This window comes from Mugil cephalus, chromosome 21 (genome assembly GCF_022458985.1).
Source record: "Mugil cephalus isolate CIBA_MC_2020 chromosome 21, CIBA_Mcephalus_1.1, whole genome shotgun sequence".
NCBI lineage: Eukaryota > Metazoa > Chordata > Actinopteri > Mugiliformes > Mugilidae > Mugil > Mugil cephalus.
In genome coordinates this window covers 5,000,785-5,027,738 of record NC_061790.1, presented here as the reverse complement: position 1 = coordinate 5,027,738, position 26,954 = coordinate 5,000,785, and the positions used below count along the sequence as shown (strand labels likewise).

Below are 26,954 nucleotides of genomic sequence, written 5' to 3'. Positions count from 1 at the left end.
ATAATTTCACAACATAATGTTTTTACACTTAAATATGTGTTTGTTACTGTGTGTGAACTATTACGTTTAAAAGATGTACTGAAAGAAGATTTTACTAGCATTGAGCTAGGCTCATGATTAGTTTCCATGCTAAGATAAATAGCTGCAGAGGATCCTAGAAAAAAAAAAACAACAACAAAATGTTTTTACACGTGAATATGTGTTCAGTTTTTGTGTTATTTGTGCTGTTACATTATTAGTTAGTAAGATATAGGACAAATTTAGTTGGGGTCTAACTAGCCAATCTAGCTGTTTTACCATGTGGCCTTTGTTAACCGGCTACAGAGACTCCACTAAATCAAGACATAAACCCAATTAAGCTCACACACTGTTTTTACACTTAAATATGTTATCACTACTTTTGCTATTGGTTTAAAGTGCGCTGATGGCAGATTTAGTTACAGCCAGACAAGCTGTTTTACCTGTTTACAATATTTATGCTAAGCTAACCACCTGCCAGGACTCCAGCAAGCCAAAATATAAACTCAGATACAAGCACAACTTCATGTTATTTCACTTAAATATGCATTCATCATTCGTATTATTGTATTTTATTGGTTTAAGTTGTAATTAGGACCCATTAATTTAGCACTGAACCGAGCCACGCTAGCTGCTAAACCGCATTTATAATCTTTGTGCTAAGTTTATCAGTTGCCAAGACATTGAGCCAAGACATAAACTCAAACAAAAAAAACTCAAATCATATTGTTTTTATGCTTAAATGCAGTATTTTATCATTATTTTTGCTAATGGTTTACTGACAGGAAATTCGGTTAGCACTGAACAGATCCAGGCTAGCTGTTAAACCTGTTTCCATAATCTGTGCTGTAAGATAAACGGCCGCTAAGAGTCCATAAAGCAACACACAAACCTACATAAAATCCGAAAACATAATGTGAATTTTATGTTTCAGTTTATACTTTTAGTATTATATTGTCTGTTTTATACGTTTTACTATTAAGTTTAAGATGTGATGAGGACAGATTTAGCTGTAGGCTGCTTATTATACCACCTTTATGCTAAACTAACTAGCCGATGCCTGTAGCTAATTAACTTAACATAGAGTAGCCTGTGCAAAATCCACAAAATGTCCACAAAATAAAATTAAAATAATAAAATTAAAAGTGGCGTCATTTAAAACTTGAAAGTCATTGTACCGGGGGATTTTGCGTTTCAGACGCGTGCGAATTCAGGTATGCCCATTTTATCATGATTGTGAAGACATTGTGCTACGTGGCCTAGAACATCTATTAATCTCTTATATAACAGCAACAGATAATGGACTGTTCTTATAATTAAGAAAAACGCAACCCTAAATCTATGTCTTTTTGCAACTCTCGATGTCTCGAATCTTTGCCGCATTTGTTTTTTTGTTTAGCCGTCAGTGCATTTTATTTCACAGTAACCAAAGAAAAGTTCAAAATGAAAGTTGATGTTGCAAAAAAGAATTAGTTTAAAAGCAGAATCACATTAATATTATTTATTATTACAATATTTTATGGTTTCATTCTGATCTTATCAGAGTCATTGTTTGATTATAAAATCTTATGACTGTGTCCTTGAAACAAGACGGTTAGTCCCGCCCCTTCTGTGCAGTTTATGGCTGGACATGTATATATGACCAACTGATAGCGACCGATGAGTGCTGATCTTCAACCACCGAGGGGAGCAGAGAGGACAGAAAGGAAGCTGCCAAACAGAGCCACAAGGACAACCAAGATGTTTCGACAACTGCTTCTGATCTCACTGCTGGGGCTCACAAGGATGACAGGTCTGCACTGTTGATGTCACTCTTCTTAATGATGCAGCATTGGAAAAATCTGATGTCGTGGCTGCAGCATAAGCCAGATTTATATTTGCTAATCTTACATATAGATCATACATATAGATATACGACTACAATCTGCAACAGCATCATGTTCGGCTTTAAACAATCGTTGAGATGTCAATTGCCTTATTTTTATTTTATATTCACTAACCTATGGATGTGTCCTTTATAAAATATAGTGAAATACATTAAAACGAATTTATTTTCAGTTTTATTTTCAACATTTGGTTTAAAATTGTGTTTATTATCATTGCATAATTTGTATCTTTATGTCTTTGTTGCTCCAAAATGCCTCTAAAACTAAAATGTGAACGCACAGATCTAATAATATAACAGTGTGTTTGTTTCTAAAACTGATGATTTTGAGTAATGCTGAGCCAAGTTTGCATTGAACGAGCATGATACTTACATGGAACCACATTACTTGTGAACAGAATGGTCTGCATGGATAGTCCACTCATATTTTATTATTATCTGTATTTCAGCACACGGTCTGCCTTGTGCCCAGATGGCCCGATCCCAGCACCCTCCATCCACTGGTAAGTCAGAATTTCCCACTACTTATTTACAGAGAAAGAAGAAGAGCACAAGTAAGAATAGGTGAATCTTTTTTTCATCTTTCATTCGTCTATTTCACATTTAATACCAGACGTCAGTATATCAATGCACAGACAAACCAACTCAAACATATATTACTTTTTTTCTAACAGGTCCATGATATAATATTATTAGTATGAGGAATTCTGCATAATCAGCACTCCTTAAAGTTTGGGTGTATAGTCGACAACACATTTCCCAGTCCAGGACTTGTAATAGAGTAGTTCCCGTTTTTTATTTATAATTTGACTTTGATTTATTTTATTTTAGTTAAGAGGGAACTTGCAAAGTAAGAATTTAATTGTATTGTCTAAACTGTTGTTTTTACTGTGCATTTGACAACAAACATCTCCAGACTTCAATCTTGAATCCATTTAACATTGTTAATTCTACTTAACTAAAGGACCACTGTACACACTTTATACCCCTTTATACAATAATTCTCACTGTTGTCTTGTCTCTCAAGTCAACAGTGTGAAGCCCTCAGATGTGGCCTTGCTGTCCTACATCAGACTTCATGCGCACAGGTGAGCACAGCTTCAACCGTGCAGCACAACTTGCACCAAGATATCTGACATTCCTAAATTCACTCTGTGTTTTTTCTTCCGCAGCGTGGAGCTCTTCACGGTTGCATCACGCCTCAGTGGTGAGTCCATGTTTGTTTATAGTTTCTGCTAAAACATATCTCTTCATCAGTCAAGTCATTCAGGTCGTACGTGCGTCTCCCTCTTGGTTTTTGCTTCCTTCCAATAAAACCTGATGTCAAAATGTCGGAGACAATGTTAAAAGGAACTAAAATGAGTTGTTTCAAACATGACTGTAACACTAGAATTGTATAAATGCACTAATCTAACGAGACTGATACGAGCTATTGCCCTACTGTGCACTATCTTTACTACGCCGATATCAACTCTGGCTGTGATAATGAGAAACATCCGAGCCCCAAATACACAAACAAGTACTGTCTGTACTTCACACTAATAAAAGACTGACTGGCACAAAGCAGGAAGGTGACTCTGGGAGACTGACCCTGTCACATTACTAAGTAATACTAATATTTGCATTTTAAAATGTTTTATGTGTTTAATGCATTAACTAACTTACTTTATATCATTTGTTTCTTTTATTTTGACAACCCCAAATAGCAGAAAGACTTTAATTTAATCCAGTTTAACAGCACCACAAACTACATCCTCCAGAACGATCACACACTTAAATGGTCACCTTTAATGTGCTGATTAAACATACACTGAACATGAAGCTCAAATTTATTGACTGTTATATAAGGGGGCGTTCATGTTCACTAGTGTGAACTGGCAACTGTGCTGCCAACTGATCACTAATTCAATTACTACTGAAACACTTCTGTCTCAATCAAGTCCACCCCATTAGGAACACAACTAATAATTATTTTTATTGGTCATCAGTAAATGTAATGTCATACATATTCATTAACACACAGGACTAGATGTTATAATCCCTTGTGCCATAACCTGAGGCAAAACTCATTTAGAAACCCAGCGGTCAGCTGCTAATTAGCCTAGCCAGCAGCAGTAGGTAATAGAGATGATGGGACATGCGACTACACTTTAACCAAATATCTCTCCCTTCTGCCAGTATCAGAAATAAGACACACCCAGACACCAGCTACATAGCCTAGTCCAGAGCAGGAGGTAATGAGAGGTGGTGGGACTAAACTTCAACCAACACCGCTCCCTTCTGCTAGGATCAGAAATATAACACTACCAGACACCAGCTAACTAGCCTAGCCACGGAAGTAAAGCACTAGAAAACACCAGCTAATTAGCCTAGCCACCAACAGGAGGTAAGAAATGATGGGACAAGCGACTAAACTTCAACCAAATACAATACCAATACATATTCAAACAAGATATTTCATTAAGGCTAGAAAAATAGAGTTTACTCTCATCTAATCATCCTCCATGCTGGAGACAGCAGGCGTAAGGACGGTAAGGAGGTTGTCCATTCATCTTTACGTCCCATTCTTGTAAATATCTCCTTGAATGCCTCGAAAGAAATTCTTCAGATTTGTCTCAAACTTCCTCTGAGACTCAAGGGTGAACTTTAAATTGACAAACGTCAAATGTCGGGATCATGAAGTTAAGTCCAAATGGTCGACAATATGCTTTAACGAGACATGGGCGTGAACTGCAATTTGACTCCTGTTTTTAAGTTCAGTTCAGTTCAGATGAATGAATTATGAATTATTCAGAGACAGACATCAGAGACACAGTGGACAACATCAGATGACATCACAAGACACAATAACCGCAATGAAAGTAATAAAAATACAATAAATAAAGACGTGACACATTGTAGTGCAGGGTAAAAGTGCAAACAACGCATAAAGTGCATAATACTAAGATTTTTTGTTTTATAACTGCGAGCTACACTGTTTGTCTCCATCAGAGCTGATGACTCAGTTCAGTCCTGAGCTGACCAGTCACATCACACATCAAACAAACGTTCACAGAGATCGCCACCTTCCTCGACGCAGGTACAGACACGACTTTCTGACACAATATATACCACTTACAGTGACTCGTGCTGTTTCAAGTGATTTAATTTTTATTTTTCTGCCATTTTCGCTATGCAGCACCGTGCTGGAGCAGGCGAAGGAAGTTACCAACTACCTACAGAACAATCCGGTAGGTGTTCATTAATTAATTTGCTTGGAAACTTAATGGAAGCTGTTAAAGAGTATTTAGTTTACACGTGCAAAGCATAGTTACTAATAAACTGGAATCGTAGAGGTGAGCACCCGATCATAGACTGTTTTTAAAAGTTAGTGTGATTTTACAAAACAACAGTTTCACAGTGATTGATGCCACCTTTCTTCCTCCCCAGGATGTTGATGTGAACAAGGACTGGAAGCTGGTGCTCCTCTTCGTCCAGGCGGACCAGCTCTGTGGCTGTGAGCAGCAGCAGGTAAACGCTAAAATCACGTCGGCGTGGAGAATAAGCTGAATTCAAAGATCAAAAATCACTTTTATTTTTTTGTATCAACTGACTCGTCTTAGATGGCAACGTTACAGAGTCCACGTTATTTATCCTTATCAGCGTCTGACTCTCACTCTTTCCTTGGTATGTGCAGATAAAGTGTTTCCTGTGGAATAGTTGCCATTATGAGCTTACAGTTGTCATGTTGTACCAGTAGTAGTAGACCTTCTGAAAGGTCTAAATATGTTTCTTTTGCGTTGCAGGTTGCATCTGACATCAGAGCCGTGGTGAAAGAGGTGGATGAGGCTCTGCAGCTGCTGCACTCTCAGGTATATTTCACATTGTACCGAGTATTTTCCATTCCTTCAGTTATTAGCGTCTACACATCCGCTCACGGTTCCATGTGTTGCAGATGAAGCGGACCATCGTCAGCGTTGCATTGTGGGACGGAGAGCCTGACCCACACCAAAACAAGTGAGTTGTGTCCATATTTGTTTTCGACACTTAGCTGTTAAAAAGTTGAGTTATATAATGACAATCGAAGTGCAGACTTTAATTTGAGGGTTGTAATATCAATCAGCCACAACAACCCACACTTGGGTTTTTCTTGCAGGATGTGTGCCTGCATGGAAGCGAGCACTGAGGGAGAGTTCCGGCTGATGAGGGCCATGATGACTCAAGCTCTGCAGGTTTGTCCGTGATTCAACAAGTTTTAACCTCCCATGTTGCAGCATGCACCTTGTTACGGTGAAACATTCTTTCTTCTAGGATTCCCTGGACAAGCTCATGGTCCAGAAGCATTGGTACAGCAACAGAGAGGACTTCACCGTCAGCCTTCACGCCGCTCCTTTGCTCAGAGACCCAATGTCTGTCGCTGTGAGTCATCAGGTTCCTCTCACTTGTACCGTTTCGGTCCTTGTTAAACTTAAAAACTAAAAATTATGACTGGGAGGGTGACATATCATACAGTAACAGAGTTGTCTGTCCTCTTTGTTAACAGAGGGGAAAGCCTCTCTCTGAGTCCGAAGCTTCGCAGCACACTGAAAAACTCGTGATGCAGATGTGGGCGAACCTGGTGAGGCCTCAATCAGTCACGTCCTCTAGCGTCCCCTGTTCTCTCGTTTTAACGCTCATGAAAACTTGAAAACTGTCGTCTGTCTTACAGCTGCAGTCCACGGCCGGCAAACACAACACAAAGATCGCCACACTGCCCTGTCCAACTGAGGTGAGTAACTCCTGTGAAATCAGCATCTCCGTTTGCCATTAGACGTGTACTGTTCTGCTACCGAGGCCCTTCGTCCTCATCCGTCTGTCTCCTTCATAACAAGGATCAACCTTTCCTGCGCACGGAGGGAAACTCTCCTTCACATCGCCAAGCCCACGACGCCTCTCCTCGCCTTCATCCGGTGAGTATTTAGTCCGCAGCCGAGCTCAGTGGAGGCCGTGGCAGCCCCCCCCGCCCGAGCCTCAGTTCTTGTGTTCTGCTTCTTTAATTGCGCTCTGTGTCTTCCTGGTCAGTTGACAGGGACAGAGATGACCTGCGAGGACCTCAGCCCCTCAGACTCCACACCCACTTCAGGTGAGACGGTTTAATCACACGGTGTGTTCATGTAACATCTTGCGTGCAGAAACCTTCTAAGTAGCCCGCAAAGGAAGAGTAATGAGGCAGTTTCTTCAATAGACGTCCAAATAACAAACTCAACTCCTAAATTCAGATACTTTAAGTTGTTTATTTCCTGTAATTTATCGGTACATTAATCATATTGTCATATTGTCATATTTTATCACGTTTGACGACTCTACTACTTCTTTATTTTTCCACAGTCCATGAACTGAGGCCTGGAGACATCAAAGTTGTGGCCTCCATCGGAGATTCTTTGACCGTGAGTCATTTTCATATTTAGATAGATTCATATTAACACCAATCAGCCAACTCCAAATTCACTAGATCCAAAAAAAGATTAAAAAAGGTCCATGTCCACTCTGTTTTGGAGGCAACAAGAGAGACCTACACAATATTAGGAAGGTGGTCATAGTGAGACTTTTATTTGACAGGTTTATACCATTTTATTGACCCTACTTTGGACCCAAGGGAAAGGAATTAATTGAAAAGTTAAAGAGTTACCAACAGTTTGGCAGCATCGTCAGTTTTAATACTGACCTCCACCTTTCTGATATCTGTCCTACTTATTTCACCAGAGGATCATAACCCAGAGCTTTAATGATCAACTGTGGATTAATCGAAAGAGCAACTAGTCGGACTTTATTACCTGATGCATTTGCAGACTTTAGACCAAGCGGCAAAGGAAGCCTGTGCTGTACTCGTGTTATTACTGTTACGTTCTGTCTTATTCCATCACGTTACTATAAACCCTGTCTTCTTCCATTGTTTTAGGCTGGGAACGGCATTGCATCCAGTCCGTACAACGTCCTTGACGTCCTGACTCAGTACAGAGGTTTATCCTGGAAGTGAGTCAACACTCTTCTACTGTTTCATTACTGCATATGTGTTCACCGTTCATTCATTCATTCATTCATTCATTCATTCATTCATTCTCTGTGTATTTTTGCAGCATCGGTGGAGATCAAAACCTCACAACTGTCACCACTCTGCCCAGTGAGTCTTTTTTTTTGTATTTTTTTGTATTTCTGGGAAGTTCACATTATAATCCTTTATAATCCTTATTATTATTATTATTATTATTATTATTAATAATTCTTTCTTCGTTAATAGACATCTTGAAACATTTCAACCACAATGTGAAGGGCTTCTCTCTTGGTACGGGGGGTCCTGATAATCCCAAAGCTTTCTTCAACCAGGCTGTGGCAGGAGCAAAAGCCATGTGAGTCCAACGTGACGTCTTTTCACGCGAATCTGACTACTTTTAATAAGTAGCATCGGATAAATAGATAAAAAAGTTTCCCTAAACTGTTCTACTCTGATCATTTATTGTGTTTGTGTTTTAAGCGACATGCTACCACAGGCGCAAACTCTTGTGGCGATGATGAAGAGCGACCCTGTGAGTTTATTAGAGATTTATTTATTTATTTATTTTTTCATTTGTACACTTTAAAAAGTGGATATCGATTTCTTTTTAAAGCTGACAGCATTCATTAATGCATTCATTAATAAATCTACGCTCTATTACAGACAGTCAACTTTGACTTGGACTGGAAGGTGATCACCCTTTTCATCGGCGGCAATGACATGTGTGATTACTGCAGCAACTCTGTGAGTACGGAGATGGAGCAATTATTCAGAAAGATGAATTTTTTGGGGGGAGTTTTTTTGAGCCGCCAAAGGAAACTGAACCTAAATGTGTTTCCTGTTTCTTTGCAGCTGCTCTACTCGGTCGAAAACTATGCTCTCAACATTCAGAAAAGTCTGGATTATCTTCAACAGGAGGTAAAATAGACGGAACTCGAGACACGTTTGTAGATTTGTACACTGATCAGCCATAACATTAAAGTGCCATAATGTTATGGCTGATCGCCTTAACACCAGCGTGCCTGATTGCTGGGACTAACTGAGCTGATCTCCGCTAGGTTCCCCGAGCTCTGGTGAATTTAGTAGAGCCCTTTCACATACTGCCACTGAGAGAAATGAACCTGGACAGTTCTCTTAATTGTCCATCTTGGCTGGTTGAGTGAGTAACTCTTAAAAAATAATTATAATTATAGTAAAATAATTTGTGGGTTCTACTCTAATGAATAATCACAAACACAACGTTATCTCCAGGATGCTGTGTCCTTGCGTTGTCCTGCCAGAGCCCGGCTCTGAAGCTCTTCAGGCACTGGATGAAATCAACAGAGGCTATCAGGTATGAAAGAAAACAACAAAAAGAACTTGTTAAACAGACGAACCTTCATCTGCTCCATCAATCATCACGTCAAATTTTCACCTTTCAGCGTGCGCTGGTTGGGCTGGTCGAGTCGGGCCGGTACGACACTCAGCCAGACTTCACTGTGGTCCTCCAGCCTTTCTTCAGAGAAACTGTCTTGCCCAGACTGGCGGTCAGTGACAGCACGGACTCAACACAGATTTAACGTCATTAGAACTGCTGCTCCTAGCCCATACGTCTGATTTACAATGTTAGCAGTTTTATTCCTCTACTCGGATTAAATGATGCTGGGAACTTCACTTAATCCAGATCGAAACATCTATAGAAAATTATTGATCCAGAGAATTAAGTTTCATATTTGGAGACAAACTCTTTTATACTCACTCCCCAACATCTATCCGTAAAGCTTTATCTGTTTTCTGTGTAATCTGTACACATGCATATATGTTTACTATTTCTAACTATTTTATGCTAAGCTAAAAGAGCTGCTGGCTCATATTTCCTGTGCAGACTGTAAGAGTGGAGTCAATCAAATGCAAATCATTTCCCGATAAGTGTCGGATTATTCCTTTTAAAAAGAAGATTGATGTCTTTCTATAGGCTAAATTGACCAAGCTCCTACTAGTTCCACAGTTTACTGCTCAGACTGACATAAATAATCATTAAGTTATGGAGGTTTAAAGCTTTCGTCGTACCTTTTCTCCTCAGGACGGCCGCCCCGATCGCTCCTTCTTCAGCGCTGACTGCTTCCATCTCAGCCAGAAGGCCCAGACACAGATGGCTCGATCCCTGTGGAACAACATGGTAAAGTAGCTTTCACCAGCATAGGTGGTGCCCATATGGACCTTATTTTGGTGGTGCATTGAGAGCCTAAGCCCTATGTACGTATGTACGTAGGCGCGCGTCTATGCAGCCGGCTCAATGGGCTGAATAAAGACAGGACACAATAATGAGTGACTTATGTTTTTTCTCATCACAGCTGGAACCTCTGGGACAGAAGACTACCACACAAGATTTTAACGCAAACAACAAGATGATGTGTCCCACCAAGGTAGGATAGAAAAACGACAACAACATCACATTTTTCTCAAATTCGAACCCACATGGTAAATAATCTAAGTTTCCTCTCTCTACAGACTTCACCATATATTCGAACCTATAGCAACAGCAATTACTCATATTCTGGTCCCGCTCCCACACCTGCACCCAACAAAGTAAGAGCCTAACATGAGAAGTTCCAGAAAATCACACTGGTAAAATGTACAACTTACCTAGTGTGACAAAGTCATTTCCCTCACGGATCATCAAGTCTAAGTCTAAGAAAAAGCCACCAAAACTCAATATCTTAAGTTTTGAAGAAAACTACATATAATTATGCCAACTAATTGTGTTCTGTTCAGACAACCTGGTTTTCTTGACAACTTGAAATGTTGATTTCTGCATACTAATACTTTAAGTTGTGCCAAGTAACTACGTTTTGTTCAGACAACCTAACTTTCTTTTAAAAAAAAATCTGTAACAATAAAAGCTGTGCCAAGTAATTATGTTTTGTTCAATCTTAAACATCACAATAAAACCATCAAACACATCAGTCTTGTAGATAAACACAGTATGTGTGCATGATGCCCCTTTACCATGAAGTTACGGGTTCAGTGATTTAGCAACACACACTAATTAAAGGCTTCTTCTTTTTACATTTAAAACCTAAACACAAGAATAAAACAATGTCCACACACAAAACATTATTTTGCACAATTAAAAAATACACATAAGATATTACAAAAAAAATAATAATAATAACTACACTCGGACCAGAGACTACACTCAGACCAGTGTCTTACCAACTAACTAACCTAGCCAGCAGTAGGTGATAGAGATGATGGGTATGCGACTACACTCGGACCAGACATCTCTTCCTTCTGCCTATGTTAGAAACGAGATACAATTAGCCTAGCCACAGAAATAAAACACAAAGCTACACTATAAATGATAAAAACACTGTTGTAATAAATATTAAAAAACACTTGCATCACATTCAATCCAATATTGTGCACTAGAAATATTTTTACTTCAAATTTACCTACAATGCCTAATCCCAAAGGACTCTCTCTGCACTACACACTGATTCACAGTCACATCATTTGAATCTGCAAAGAATGAACACACAATCTCCTCAAATACAACTGTGCTTGACAAAGCTCTTCCAAAATACAGAGAAATATTCTCGTCCCTTATACCCAAAAATGTTGATAAATACAAACAAAAAAACAAAAACTAAATGGGCATCAGGGTAAAATACTGAGTCCCTGAAATGTCACACATGCATTTCCATGAAGATGTACTGAATAACCTCAAAAGTGAATTTATGGTCTTTGGGAAATTCCATGTTCAGAGCACAGAACAGGCCAAAGAGATAGATGTAAATGCAGTGAGAAAGTTTGGGGGATCTGCATGGACAATGGCCTCTTCCACGATTATGGCAATAACACTGGTAACCGTGGGAAGCAAAGTAGGTGAACTGTCACCTTCCACAACAGAGACGATACCCATCTTGACTCCTCTGATCTTCTCATCCTCTGGGTCGGTGTTCTGTTGAAACAAGGATGTTGTAAGTTTTTGTATACATCTAGTAAGGTGTGATTTTAGTCCACCAAGTGTTTTAAAAGTACATACACAGTCTGGATGCACGGCCAGTGAAGTCCTCTTCCGTGTGGTAGTCGATGGTGTCTCAGACGACCCTCTTGACTAGAGCTGATACAATTGCAAACTCTGCACTTATAGATAGAACAACTGCAATGACAGAGAGTGTTACCTGAACAAAAAAGATAAGATTAAAACTATTACATGTAGAATGCAGTACATAAACATAACATTCTTCTATCATGTAGTCAGGTTGTGTGTATATACTCACTCACCAATTTATTTGCAACACTTGGGAGAAACTACAGTACAAAAGGAATGCTGTATACTATTCATTCATTCATATTCATCACATATTAAAATGTCCAGTTTTTATCTAACTTGTTTGAGAGGTGTTCATTTATTTAATTAATTTATTCTCTCTATGGAGGCTGTAATCTCTGTCGTACTGTTGAATTGCATTAATTTATAAAAGCAGACCTTATAAACTGGCAAACATATATTATGAGAGCCACAATTTAGATGTGGACCAAGTTGCTTAATGCCACAGACACTGGGATTTATATATTGTTTATTTGACAGAATATCCCGCTATAACGTGTTTATACTGTGTGAGGAACATAAACACTTTACATATCAATTACATCAATTATTAATTTTAATACAAAAGCAGTATGCATGCTAATAAGGTGGGCCGCTAACGTTGCCAACATGTCAGCGCCACGGCATTGGCAGAACTGTTCACCAAAATTAGACCCACCATTAACAGATATCTTCATCACAGAACCATCGTATATGCGAAGTTTCATCAGAATCAGAAAAGACTTTATTGACAAGTATATTTCTACATACAAGGAATTTGCCTTGGTGTTTGTTGCATAAAACAATATAGAATAACATAAAATAAAATAAATCGTAACCGTAGACGCACTAAAATATATAAACATACAAAAAAATTCATTCATTCACCAAACACTCTGCATCGAGTTGCCACCGACTCCTGCAGTATCACTGACTGGATGGGCAATTTGATGGGAATGCCCACTGTGCAATGACCAGACATTTACATTTACACATCCCTAATTGAGAAACCGAGCGTCTACACAAAAGAAAAAACTGACGGCGTCTTCTATGAAGATATTACAAGAAGTAAGTAGAACCACTGTGGTGGGTAACATAGCAAATACAACTTCTGCTCTGACACCCAAACAACTAACGTTGAGTTTGCTAGCAGTGAGCATTAGCATTAACGTGTAACAAGACTCCTACAAATAAAGGTTAACTTTAACCAACGTAATTTCAGTCACAATTTATTGTAACCTATTCATTAATACACAGGACAAGATGTTACAATCCCTTGTGCCTTGATCTAAGTCAAAACTCCTTTAAAAGTCCGGTCCAACTGCACAACCAACCAGCTACTAACTAACTGACTTACTAACTAACTAACCTAGCCAGCAGTAGGTAATAGAGATGATGGGAATGCAACTACACTCGGACCAGACATCTCTTCCTTCTGCCTATGTCAGAAACGAGATACAATTAGCCTAGCCACAGAAATAAAACACCAGCTAATTAGCCTAGCCACCAGCAGTAGGTCATAGAGATGATGGGAATGCGACTACACTCGGACCAGACATCTCTTCCTTCTGCCTATGTCAGAAAAGAGATACAATTAGCCTAGCCACAGAAATAAAACACCAGCTAATTAGCCTAGCCACCAGCAGTAGGTAATAGAGATGATGGGAATGCGACCACACTCGGACCAGACATCTCCTCCTTCTGTCTTTGTCAGAAACGAGATACAATTAGCCTAGCCACAGAATAAAAAAAAAAAAAAAAAAAATAGAAAACACCAGCTAATTAGCCTAGCCACCAGCAGTAGGTAAGAAATGATGGGAATGTGACCACACTCGACCAGGCATCTCTTCCTTCTGCCTCGGACCAGGCATCTCTTCTGCCTATGTCAAAATAACACTATCACACGCCAGCTAATTAGCCTAACCGTCAGCAGTAAGTAAGAAATTATGACACATGCAACTATGCTTCAAACAACATTCCTCCCCTCTGCCAAGATCTGAAGTTACACACAAGAAAACGCCAGCAAACGAGCCTAACTAGCAAGAGTAGGCATTGTGCAGCACATCATTGGGGTTTTCAAGTGGGCACCTCCCTTCACCAATGTTTTGTTAAGTTAGGCCCACGACACCTCAAGAAGGCTTAACAGTGAGATCCAGCGTCCTGGAGTCACCCCCCTCGATGAAGCTACCACGCCACTGTGTGCCTTATAACCTATAACGTTATCCAGGCTGAAACTGATGTTACATAACTTATTAATCTCTCCCCTGATATGAAGTGTGAGCATTGTTGTTAATTATCTCACTCTAGTCTTTTCAAAGCCGTCTACGACTGGCAGTGGCTGGTATGTGATAAAAGTCAGTGTTTTTGCTTTTCGGTTTTGGCACCAAAAAACTGCAGCAAGGTGACATTTTGGGGGTTAACTGTGACAGTGTTCGCCTCAAGCTTCCCTCTGTTTTACCACCAGCTGACATCATGACGTGAGAGTGACATAGGACAACAACAAAAGATGCACCTTACCTCAGTTATGTTGAAAGATATCGTCTTCAAACACCATTGAACCAAACCTTAAGCTATTTGATAATTGATTTATTGTTTAAAATTATTTAAATATTCTGAGTTTTCAGCTTTTTAAGCGTGGGGACCATTTTCCTTCCTTTGTTCTTATGTTAATATGAATAGAATAATTTGGGGTTTTATAAAAAGTGCTTTTTAAAAATACAATTATCAGGTTATTTGAGAGTGATTCTTTTTATTTAAAATTAAAATTAGCATTTGTGTTGTAATTGCTGAAAAATCATTTTTTTGGCTTTTAAAATGTGATGGCTGGTTACCTTTTATTGTTTTTATGTTAATCTAAATTGATTAATTTTGGGTTTTGGACAAAATACCAAAATATTTATCAGAATTTTACAAAATTTTATTGAATCAGTTCAACAAAAACCTCCATCTAAGCTCCCACGGCGACCACATACGTTGTGTATAAAAAAAAGAGTGAACCTTCTGGACTCATTTAACAGTCACCACCTTATACCTTTTCAAGCTAAACAAGTACAATGTTATCCGGTTTTACATCTTTGCTGTCTGATTTTCCACCAGAACTGGGGGAGCGACTTCTCCTGTGTGGACCTTGCTCCTTCTGACACTGTGCCAACATCAGGTAGGACATCAACTCGACATTATCAGCTGACATATTAGATTCAATGTCCTCCTCTTTTATCTGCCTGTTTGTAAGCTGAAGGCTGAGTTTTCTCCCTTATCTGTGAAGCAAGATACCGTAATCGTAGACAAAATCAGACACAAACTGCAGGAGGCGGGGTTAAAAAATTTCCAGATGCTGATTAACTGCTAGATATTGCATCATATAGGGGGGATGTTTGTTGTTTTGAGTCTGTCTGATGTCTTTTATCCATAGTTCACAAGCTGAGACCAGCAGACATCAAGGTGGTGGCAGCACTTGGAGATTCTGCAACAGTATGTATAGCAACACGATCACCAGTTTATTCCAGGTTTATTCTTTTCTGTTGTTAAGAACAAGGAGGTAAAGTGAGATCAGCTGAAGCACTAGATCATAGGTCCTCAACAGGGGAGTCGCAAAATCTTTAGTTGATTAGTCATTTTTTATATATTTTTTGATTTTCCGACACAATTTCTCCAACATCTTTTAGTAAAAGATTAAATGGAGGCAGAAGACGTTGTCTTTCAGTCGGCAATTCACTCATTCAGTGATATAGGAGCTGTCTCAACACCGTTTCTCACAGACACTAGACCTGTCAATAAAAGTCTCCTGTACACAGTAGGCTCCGCCCCTAACGCTGCTGGGCCAATCATGAGGCCAGATATTATGTGCTGAGAACCATTCAGTCTCCAGGTCAAATCCCAGAAGCACGCTGCAATGTTAGCAGAAGAGAAGCTAACACTGCAGCTCGCTCCCTTCAGCCAACTACTGAGGCCACTACTACATATATATACCAGTTATGTGTGTTTATGTAAGATATGCTTATGCCACCCTGTGTTGCACACATTTGAAATAAAAAACTAAATATTTAAACCTCTGTATTATTTGAATAGCTTATTATTGAATGCAAAATGATAATAATAGCACATAGGCTGAGGTTAATGTAGAACATATAGTAGGTAGGGGGTCCCTACTTAATCTCTCCTTCAATTAGGGGGTCCTCCACAAAAAAAAAAAAAAATCTAGTGACTAGATAATAGTTGGATACAAGAAGTCTGGGCCCATTAGGAGGGAGTCAGTCAGAAAACAAAACAGACCAAACAGTACAAAATTTGAAAAACCATAGCAAAATCACAGTGTTATCAGGTAAGGCCCAGTAGTCAAGGGACAATCTGGCAGCCGAGCGGTAAACTAATATAAAGAGATTTGAACAGTAATATATGAAAGATATGAAGTAATTGGCTGATGCAACACAGGTGATGCCTGACCTTGGCAGGAAACTGAAGCCAACAGGGACATCCAATTACATAATATCACATAAAGCGTTTGGTCACTTGGTCACTGGAGTTGAACCTATCGATATCATCTACTCTGTGTTATATAACAATGAACTCCATAATCAGTCAGACACCTCACAGTGGCGATAATAATCCGTTTTATGGTCTAGCCTTTGATGTGGAGCTGATTGCATAATTGCATTAATTTTTATATCTCTTTAACCTGCACCCTGTCTTCTCTGTTCACAGACTGGCACTGGCGCTAAGGCAAAGAACCTGGTTGACCTCAACGTTCACTACAAAGGAGTGTCGTGGAGGTACAACCCGTCTTATCCTAAAGTTAAAGTTTACATTCGACTTTGCCAAATCACTGTGGTTTTTAATGGATTTTTCTCTATTTTTCTTGTAGCATTGGAGGGGATAATACTCTGGAGACTGTCACAACACTGCCTAGTGAGTTTCTACACATTCAATAACAACATTTGCATTTCTGGTCTACACAAGAAGAACCATCATCATTTTAATATAAAACTTACACTTAATCAAAACACCATAAATCTTCAGTCTTAACAGAAGAACATTTTGGGAAATGTGCCTGTTTGCTTTATTGTCAAGAGTTACTGTTATAACTGTGATAGAAAATAGAATCTCAATACTTCAAACGCCTAAATAAAGGCAAAAAAAGAAGTTTCAAAGTTTCTTAGAAAATAAAATCTGAGTGGAAAAAAGTGTTCTAATCTGACTCTAAACTCAAAATATTGAGATAAATCTGAATTCTGACAAAAAAAAACTCAGATCTAACTTTAAAGTTAAGAATACAGAGCAAATAAACGATAAAAGAAATCTTAGAAAAAAGACTAAATCTGGATTTGAGAAAATAACAAACACTAAGATAAAGATACAATGTGAATTCTGAAATAAATGTATAAAACATTAACTGTGACTTTAAACTTAAAATGAAGAGACAAAACTTGAAAAAATGGAAAAAAAATCTACTTGAAAAAAAAAAGATAAATCCTCAGATTAATTCTCTCCCATAATTTGTTGGTTATGTTGGATATATAAATCTTACTTTTATGGTCGCACAATCAGAGTATTGAACAAAAAAAACTAAAAGAAGAAAATAACTAATAATTCATATGACCTATAGCAATCGTCTTGCACCACCTGTACATCCACAATACATACAGTAATTACAGTTAAATACAGCTTCTAATGCATCCTTTGCGCTTTCCTGTATTTATAGTTTGCTTACTCTCCTTTTTTTCCCCCTCAGACATCTTGAGGAAGTTCAACCCGTCTCTAACGGGCTTCTCCAAAGGCCGAGGCCTACAGAAGAGCTTCAACATGGCCGTACCCGAAGCGAAAACCTCGTTAGTACACTCATTCTTTTTACGTCTTTGATCTTTGAACTTTTTAACAAGCTGGCATCGTCTCCCTTCGTCTCTCTAAACGTCTGCTGTGTTGCAGGGAGATCCCAGCGCAAGTCCAAGCTCTCATCAAGGCCATGAGAGAAAACAAGGTGAGACTTCCAGCCTGAGTTGCACCTCTCCAGAAATGTATTTTTGACTGCTTCTCCACTTCCGCACTTTTTTTGGATCAATAAAGATGGAACACGTTGATTAAATTTTAACTGAGGAGGTTCGGAGATACAAACATTTGTAGGACTCGTCTTCAGTGAAATTTCTGCAAAAGTTTCAGTTTACATTGTTACTTTTTCTTATTTGCACTAATAACTTTTCTCTAAAACAATTGTGTTTAGTAAAAGGGGAATTATTTCTATTTTATCCAGCTAAATAGTTTTATATTGTAATTAGTTTGTTTGCCTAAATAATATAATAATCATAATCAACAAACTAAAGACAAAATTAGGAAGTTATTCAGTGATCATGACATTTCAAGACAAAACATTGGTATCATCGTATTGATACCAAAATTCCCAGTATCGCCCACATCTAGCATAGATTACGCCTCCTATGTCCTACAGAGGCATAAATCACGCTTCACTTTGAAGATTCTCTTCACGCCTGATGTTACCTTTGTGTTTGCTACACAGGAGGTGAACTTTAACTTGGACTGGAAACTTGTGACAATATTCACAGGGGAAAATGATCTTTGCCATTACTGCACGTACCAAGTAAGTATTCTCTAAAATGCATTTTTCTAAATTGTCCACAAATAATCATTATTTACAGTACTCTAATAAAATTATATCTCTGTAGAATAATTTGTCACCTCAGAACTTCAGTCACAGTCTGATGCAAAGCTTGGACATGCTTTACAAAGAGGTGAGTTACATTTACATTATATTTGCCTTGTCATTTAATACACATCAGTCCTCATTAGTTTAGGTAAATATTCTGCCATTTTTCTTTTTCTCTGTTTCTAGGTACCGAGGGTGTTGGTAAATGTCGTGGAGATCTTTGAAGTCCACCAGTTGAAAAAAGTTTCAAAGAACACGCTGGGCTGTAAACTGCTGCAGAGGTTGGTTTTGTATTATTCTGCTTTAGAGTCTTGAGTCATTTTATAGTCTTATGTCCTTAGGGACAAATTACCTCCTCATTCCATCCATGGATCATCCATAGATCATAGTCTGACAGACATAAGTCTGGTAGAACATGTCCAGCAGCTTCCTGAGGAAACAGAGACGACTCTATATTTTTTGTAGATTGAGTCTATGTTGGTCGACCAGTCCCGTTTGTGATGAAGCTGTAGACTCAGGTAGGTCTGACCCACCTCTGCATACACCCTGTTCATGGTTACAGTCTGTAGGTGGGGCCTGGACCTCTGGAGATCCACAACCATCTCTTTCGTTTTAGCTGTATATAAGCCCCTTTCACATCGAACAAAAAAAAAACGGGTTGAATGACCTGGCAATGACCGGGGATTTTATCAGCTTGGCTTGGCTTTGATGTGAACAGGAATGCTGCGTTGACCCGCTAATTTACTCATTGACATTGATGTACCTGCCTGTCACATTCTGATTTTGTCACCGGATGGCCTGTTTGACTGTGTCATTGTAGAAGCTCCAGGGCTGCGAGCAGCTTAAAAACAGAGCAAAGTTTTAGTCAACTCCCATAAGAGACCAATCTCTGGAGGGCGGAGTTTTTGTCCATTTTTTCAATCAAGCAAATCAAATGTGTTTGTACACGATCATTTATGGAAGCGGATAGGTGAAATAGCCCTATGTCACGTTTAGGAAATTGCTCCAGGGAATCTGTATGTGAGCTGCGCATGTTTCTATACGGTTTGTATAGCGATATGGCACAATTTTTTATTGGTTATGGCAGGGCACAAGACTGTGAGATCCCCGAGCTACTCTGCATCCATGGAGAAGAGGAGATTTGGCGCACTTAATGATGATGTTATCGATGCGATGACATGAGGGAGATAAAAAACAGGCATGCAGCTCTCACAGCAGGAGGTCAGACCTGGGACTCCTGGCAATGTGAAAGCAGACCAAACCTGGGTCTGAAAATCCTGTGTCAACCCGGTATTTTCAATGTGAAAGAAGACGGTTCTCTCTGCACCACGAGACGAAGTTGTTCATGAGACCAGATTCTTGTACTCCTGCTCTGTCCATCCCTGAAACACCCCACAATTGCAATGTCGTCTGAGAACTTCTGTAGGTGACATGACTCTGTGCTGTAACTGAAGTCTGAGGTGTACAGCGTGAGTAGAACAGAGGAGAGTACAGCTACAGGTTTGACTTCTTGGGGACTGGGGCAATGCAGGATGTCTTCCACTGCAGGGAGTCCCTCCTAAGGTGTAGGTTCATGTTAAATACATGCTGGAGGGGTTCTCCCAGCTCATCAATCATAGGGAGACTCCATCTGGGCTGAATTCACAATGGCCAGTGGTTAGTTCTTCTAAAAGATTTGAGGAGATGTTGTCTCGTACGTGACGCTTGGCAGCAATTAAATATCTTTTCTTGTTTATTTCTTTGAACAGAAGCTTGTGTCCATGCGTTATCCACCCATCAGTAAACTCTCCAGAGCTTGAGAAGATAAGACAAATCAATCTCAAGTATCAGGTAAAATCAACAATATTTTAAGAACACAAATATTTTTTTGCAGAAAAGAAGTTTTGTTTCATTGTTATTCCACCAATCTTTTTGTGTTTATTCTTAGACCGAGATCCAGTATCTTCTTTCGGGAGATCGCTACAATGGGAAAGAAGACTTTGCCGTTGTATTGCAGCCCTTTTTACAACATTTCTTTATCCCTTATATTGGAGTAAGTGAAACAAGTAGTCGAACAAGTATCTAAACACAAATTTGGACACCAGTGCTGGATTTTTTTGTTGTTGTTGTTGTTTTTTTACCAGAAGGGCGAGACTGATCCAAGTTTCTTCTCCCTGGACTGTTTCCACATCAGTGAGCGAACTCACGCTGAGATGGCCATCGCCTTGTGGAACAACATGGTGAGATTTTGGGTAGTAATGAACCAAACTGAAGCCAATGAGTGGCCAGTGTTTTTGTTTTGTTTTTTTTACAATGTTTCGTTTGGTTGGAGTTTTACAGATGTTTTTTTTCTCTGATTATCCAGCTGGAGCCCGTAGGCAGGAAGCAGGTCTACAACAACTTCACATATGACCGCTCCAAGATTCACTGTCCCTCTGAGGTAGTTATGAAGGGAAATTTCACTGCTCTTAAATCATATCCATCCATCTATTAACCCTTGACTTCCACACAAAGAAATACGATTAATCCCAATTAAATATCATTCATTCATTAATAGCGTAAAATGTTCACACAATTGTACAGATTCACACAATATAAATACTGAAGCTGTATGTTGTATAATTTCGAGCTATGGTCAACTGTTCAGAAGCACTGTATCTCAAAAAGTATACATGGGCTAATTTGTGCATCTTACAAATTAAATGACTAGCAATGGCTAAAAAACAGGTATAATGGGTATGTGTGTTCCAGTAGTTTCGAAAAGGAGGAATCAAGAGTGAATTGAATCAGCATTTAGGAAAATGTATCTGAAATAAGAGCCATGCAAATAAATGATTATTACAGGAAAGGAAACCAGGATAATATTACATGTAGAAATATACTGGATTCATAATATCTTAATCTGCTCATAATCTCTACATTGAAATGTTGCCCTTTGTGGTGTCTTCACTATATTTTTCTCTTTACTCTTTTCTACAGGCCAGTCCTTTCATCTTCACTAAGATCAACAGTCTCCCAAGTCCACCCGTAACCGACACCACTACGGCTCCATCTCCAGCCACAGATGCGACCTTCAGTACCAGCCCCGCCCTAACCACCCTTTGTCCATCCTCCATACCTGTGTGGGTGCCTGTAGTCGTGGGAATCGTGAGTCTGCTGGCTGGGGTGACTGCCTCATGGCTAATTCTGTCCAGCTGCCACCGCAGGAAAAACAAAGCAGTAACCACAGGAGAAGTACTTAAAGGAACTGGTTTTTAATGTAGCCGATCCAGTTTCAACAAATGTTTAAAGACTATATGTAAATATGGTTAATGTGTCTTACCTTCCTGCCTTTGGCCCAAGTGAAGCCAAATAACCGAGGATACAGATGTGCCGTCTTGAGTGCCTGGAGCCAAGGTCTGTCACTTGTGCAAATAGTCAGTTTGTCATAAGTTTTATTTAGTGAACTGGATACAGATTAAAGTTTGAGTCTGTTTTAGAAATTCACATATTTAATTTTAGTATTTAAAATATGTCTTGCTAGAAGAATGGAAAGTATTGCCTAGAAACTGTGAAATAATCAAGATGTAATGAATTTAATCCATACATTTTTGTACATTTGTCTTCACATCGTGCATATTTAAGCCAGTATTTGAGTAATTGTTGATGCACTTTGTGATTTTGTTATATTCATGCTCTTGAAGAACTGTAATACGTTTGCTGATTATTTAAATTTTTATTTAATGCTATAGTTTAAATTAATTCTGAAATACTTGACAGTTTTACTTTGACTAAAGAGTGTTGCTGTGTTTCTCAACACTGACACCTGTTGGATCTTAACCATCATTGCGGGCAACCAAGTTGAGAGACTCAACTGACAGTAATTCAATGACCTAGTATATACAACAATATTAAGTTATTGAGTTTTATACTGTATATTATTTTATATCTTAGGTTTAAAATATTTTTGATATTTTTAAAGTATACAATTAATAAATAATGTGAACGTGATACTGTGTGACTTGTCGCATATATTTTGTCCATTGGTGATGGTAATTCAAATAATGCAAGATTTTATTTTTTTTTTTTCACGCGCAGATGTTTAGGTCTTAAAGGGTTAAACTATATAGTTAATCATATAGTGTATGACGCAGGCGTGTGTGTACAGTAAACATGTGTGTGTACGAGTGTGTGTGTGTGTACTCACGCGTGTGCATGTGTATACAGGCGTATGCAGGCGCACCCATGTCTTAACACGTGCGTACCTGTGTATACATGCATATGCGTGTGTACACCCATATGCGCAAGTTTCAACAACATTCACACCTCGAGACTGGAGGCTCCCACTGACAACAGCCTCGTTAGAGCCGCATTCACAGGGTAGGTAGCCTAGTCACACAGTACCCCCTCTCAACAACAGGTAAATACCAGCCATTATGGAAATAGGGACACCAGTTTCTGGCCAAGCAAGTTTCTGGTTGGTGTTATCCACAGAGTTTTCCCATTTAAACCTCAATCTTCCAATAGTCTATCAAAACCGAAGAAGCTACTTGGATGAGTGGCGAAACGTCTTCAAGAAATTCGGCAATTCCAGTTGCCTTTATCCAATGCCTTTTGGCCACTCGTCTCAGTTTTCCAGCATTGTCAAACAAGCCTGTAACATAATTAAAAGCTTTTTATCAGTGTTTGTGAAGAGAGAGCTCAGGTCTCTGGAGTCATGTCCATATTTTGCACGAATGTCCTTTGTGTGGGGTCACAAGAGCAAATGTTCTTCATTTTGTATGGCCATATTACAGCGACACGCACGTAGATGCGTAGATGTACGGCTCCACCTTCTCATGGGAGGCCTATGGGAGGATAACCAGAACCATGTGGAAGTCACTCTTAAGTGGTCCTCAATATATGGGGCACTATTAGAGTAGGGTTTTGTATCTCGTTCCCTTATAAAATCATGTCTGCGCAATCTCTCCCAATGTGTGTTTATTCTTGGTGTATTTTTGACCTTTTCATCCCTTATCATGTAATGCCTCAAGCATTGAGTAGATGCTTTTGTTTATTTAGGACAATTCAACCAAACAAATGCGACATATAACCTGCAGAAAATGAAATGATGAATTTAAAATAAGAGTGATTTTGAAATGGATTTGAATTTTGATAGATTAAGCAGAATCTGAGAGTAACAAGAGTAACAATTCAAGATTCAAGAATCATTTATTTTCATTATGTGTGTACATAAGTGTCTGGGTCCCCCAGCTTATATAGGAGCAGTAGCAATCACAGGTGTCATGTACTTTTTATTCTTCCAAATATGGAAAGACAGCCGCAACAGGAAGTCAGGAAGTTGAGGGGTGCCACAGTATTTGCAGCAAATGTTACCAACATATTAATATGGTGAAATGGAAATTAATGATTGCAGGCAAAAAATGGCATTTGTTTACAAAAACATAAACTGGGACTTTTAATCATAGATACCAGCTACTTTTACCAGACAGGCTTATCAGGAGTGATTAATGATAAACAGTCCGTAGTCATTGTTGGAGATCCCAGGTGAAGCTCAATGGGAATTCGCCCATCCTCTCTTTGAACACTTTATCAAAGTGTTCATTTTGTGCCACTGTGAAGTAATTCTTCCAGTCACCAGCCTCACCTGTAACATATGCAAATATACATAAGCGTCATTAATGCATTAAAGCACAGTTTGAAACACCGACAGGTTAAATCGAATCTTCCATAAAAGCCTTGCGGTATTTCGTCCTTCCACAGTGTGGAAACTCACCTTTGCGCATGGTTGGCTTCCTGTACTTGTCGGCTTCAAGTAAATCCTTGTAGTTTGCTTTGGGATTTGTCTTCATGTTTTTAAAGGTGGACATCTCCACCACATGATCAATGGCTTCATCAGTCAGATCTTTTCCCAGAAAAGCACAAAGCTTCACAACCTCTCCCCTGAGGTCCTGTCAATTATAAATGTTTATAGCTTGTTGCTATAGAAGAAAACTGGGAAATAGACCATTTTTATAAAATCTGATATGAGCTTACCATCAACATATCTTCATATTTTATGAAATGTATGTCCATCTGGTCTTTTTCTCTATGAAAGTGTAGGACATGGTCAAACCATGATCCGCCAGGAGCTGTTACAGAATTCAGAAAAAAACCCAGAAGGAATATTAGTCCATCTTACTATCATTTTGGGTAAGTTTGAAAAGAAATTAGACAGACAGTAACAGTTCTAACCTAGTACTGACACAGAAATACAAATATATTTTAAAAATTAACACATTTTAATAAGCAAAGAGTGAGCAGTGGAATGGGTGCTAAGCTGGGAAAATGTTAAATTTACACAACGTAACATAGATAATATAACAATAGAAATTGTAATATTGTATACAAAGCAAGACTACCGTTGTCTTCCAAGAAGTCCCAAAAGATATCCCCAAAGGTCTTCACTGATTCGAGTTGGATCCAACTCTGGGTAAAGTGGTATAAGGACACCAGGACATCCTTGGGATTCCTCATCACATACACAACCTGAAGAGCACCACATGAGTGAGGTCCATTCTTAAAACTAAAACATTGGAATTAATAAAGTTAAACGACGAGTGTGTAGGATTTAACGGCACCTAGTGGTGACGTTGCAGATTGCAACTCTGAAATCTTCTTATTCACGCAACTGTTTGTGTTGTTGTGGTTGTTTTTTAAATAAAAAGTTTTGCACGCTTATGGCCAGCGGTTGCACCTGCTTTAGATCACATGGGGTGGTGCATGCATTGCTCCCTGATCCTGGACTATCTGGGAAGTTTCACCTTAATGGAGTGGTTAAAATCTCTTGTAGTCTGAAAATATCTAAATATCTATTTACTGTAGTCTTCAACGTTTTTCGGGGCAAGTAATCCCCCAGGGTTGAGAGATTATACTCATACTCTATATGAGATTATATAATTTTATATTAAACTCAGCCTAGTGCTATTTCGAAATATTATCATCATATATACACATATGCATTACCTCATATAAACACATAAGCGCTGTTAGCTTCTCTTCTGCTAATATTGCAGAAAGTATGTAGGAATCACATTAATGTGTATTTTAAAAAAAAAATTAATTTGTGGGAGAAAATTAAAAAATATATAAAAATGTCTTATCAACCAAATATTTTGCAACACCCCTGCTGTACTGTAAGTCATGGTGCCGGTGTGATCTTGTAGGCATGAGATAACAATTGCCGGAACAAACGATTATTGTTTTAAAGGCGGATGTTGTGTTTAACCTGTGTGCGCATAATAATGAATTCTATTTTCCATCTGCGAGAATAGATCGTACTTAATCTTACATGCTGGTCCCAGCTAAGAAAACATATTGTTTGCTGTCAGAATATTTAAAAAAAAAATACCAATTTAAAATAAAAATTATACAGCATATATATGAGTTTATCTCTTGTCTAGAATGACTGTGGCTAATATGATCCTAAGTTCATCCCAAGGTAGCTAGGTGAGATCTAGGCATCAAGTTACCTTGATTTTCTTTGCTTTCACATCTTTAGGCAACAAGTCAGGAAAGACGTGTGTGCGAAACATGCGAGGATCGTGGCTTTCTCGAAAAACGTTGTTAAAGGACATGCCCTCTAGCCAGGGAACACGCATCCTGTTGCTGACATCTTCCACCTGGTTGGGATAAGCAGCATTCACAATCTGGACGAGAATCTCCTGCATCCACATTGTACCTTTCCCAAGAACAGAGAAATAGCTAACACACAGCATGTGTTGATCTATATATGCTTGCCTGCAGACACATTTCATATTTGAGCATCTTTCACTGTTATGTTACCTGGTGTCTCTCAATAATTATAAGTCATTAACTAGAGGTATAGTATTAATTTAAGCTCTCAGTTTTGCGGTATGGTTTTAAAATAATTAAGACATAATTAGACATATCATTAATGGGTTTCAAAAAAAACATAAAAGTACTGTAAATGGCAAATTACTGACCTGATTTTGGGAATGTACACAGACAGATATCTGTAGGCCGGACCTCCAAATGCTGGAAACCATGAATGTCTTCGAGAGTCAACCCTTCCCTCGTTGCAAAGATTGTGCTTTTGTACCTGAACATATAAGGGCTTAGATGTTCCACAGAGTCCATAATATTTTAGAGATGAAGCACAGAATGATAGAACGCATGGAAACAGGAGAGGAGAGTATAAACTGGTTCCTTGGACACTCACTCACAGTATATATAGTGCTTACCGGAAATTATATGTTCCTGGCTAATTTATTCTAAAATTAAACTTGTACACATGGAAGCTGTTTGAGTTGATCACTTAACAAACAGCCCCAGGAGTGTTTTCATGCTGAAG

At 38.8% G+C, this 26,954-nt stretch overlaps 2 protein-coding genes across 3 annotated transcripts; one reads left to right on the top strand and one right to left on the bottom strand.

Moving 5' to 3' along the window:
• The first annotated feature begins 1,654 nt into the window (after positions 1–1,654).
• On the top strand, positions 1,655–22,543 carry LOC124999530 (phospholipase B1, membrane-associated-like). Its single transcript, XM_047574481.1, has 42 exons — positions 1,655–1,810; positions 2,353–2,406; positions 2,931–2,991; positions 3,076–3,110; positions 4,895–4,982; positions 5,082–5,133; positions 5,333–5,413; positions 5,689–5,754; positions 5,838–5,899; positions 6,039–6,114; positions 6,194–6,301; positions 6,426–6,500; positions 6,591–6,650; positions 6,754–6,831; positions 6,944–7,004; positions 7,250–7,308; positions 7,821–7,894; positions 7,999–8,042; positions 8,160–8,268; positions 8,394–8,445; positions 8,577–8,657; positions 8,766–8,831; positions 8,972–9,072; positions 9,165–9,246; positions 9,335–9,439; positions 9,976–10,071; positions 10,247–10,318; positions 10,404–10,481; positions 15,085–15,145; positions 15,401–15,459; positions 16,690–16,757; positions 16,850–16,893; positions 17,717–17,813; positions 17,911–17,962; positions 18,497–18,577; positions 18,663–18,728; positions 18,830–18,924; positions 20,392–20,473; positions 20,571–20,675; positions 20,767–20,862; positions 20,988–21,062; positions 21,602–22,543. Exons 1-42 carry the CDS (start codon positions 1,678–1,680, stop codon positions 21,878–21,880), a joined length of 3,369 nt encoding a protein of 1,122 aa, XP_047430437.1. The 5' UTR covers positions 1,655–1,677; the 3' UTR covers positions 21,881–22,543.
• A 1,250-nt stretch (positions 22,544–23,793) lies between these two features.
• Positions 23,794–26,814, bottom strand: LOC124999128 (amine sulfotransferase-like). 2 transcript variants are annotated; one of them, XM_047573903.1, is made up of 6 exons: positions 26,587–26,814; positions 26,113–26,321; positions 25,003–25,129; positions 24,638–24,732; positions 24,378–24,552; positions 23,794–24,248 (listed from the first exon to the last, which is right to left on the bottom strand). In XM_047573903.1, exons 1-6 carry the CDS (start codon positions 26,738–26,740, stop codon positions 24,130–24,132), a joined length of 879 nt encoding a protein of 292 aa, XP_047429859.1. In that variant the 5' UTR covers positions 26,741–26,814; the 3' UTR covers positions 23,794–24,129. The 2 variants fall into 2 exon arrangements, with proteins under 2 accessions (XP_047429859.1, XP_047429860.1); XM_047573904.1 differs by having other exon boundaries at positions 26,113–26,262; positions 26,587–26,794.
• Between the last annotated feature and the right edge of the window lie 140 nt (positions 26,815–26,954).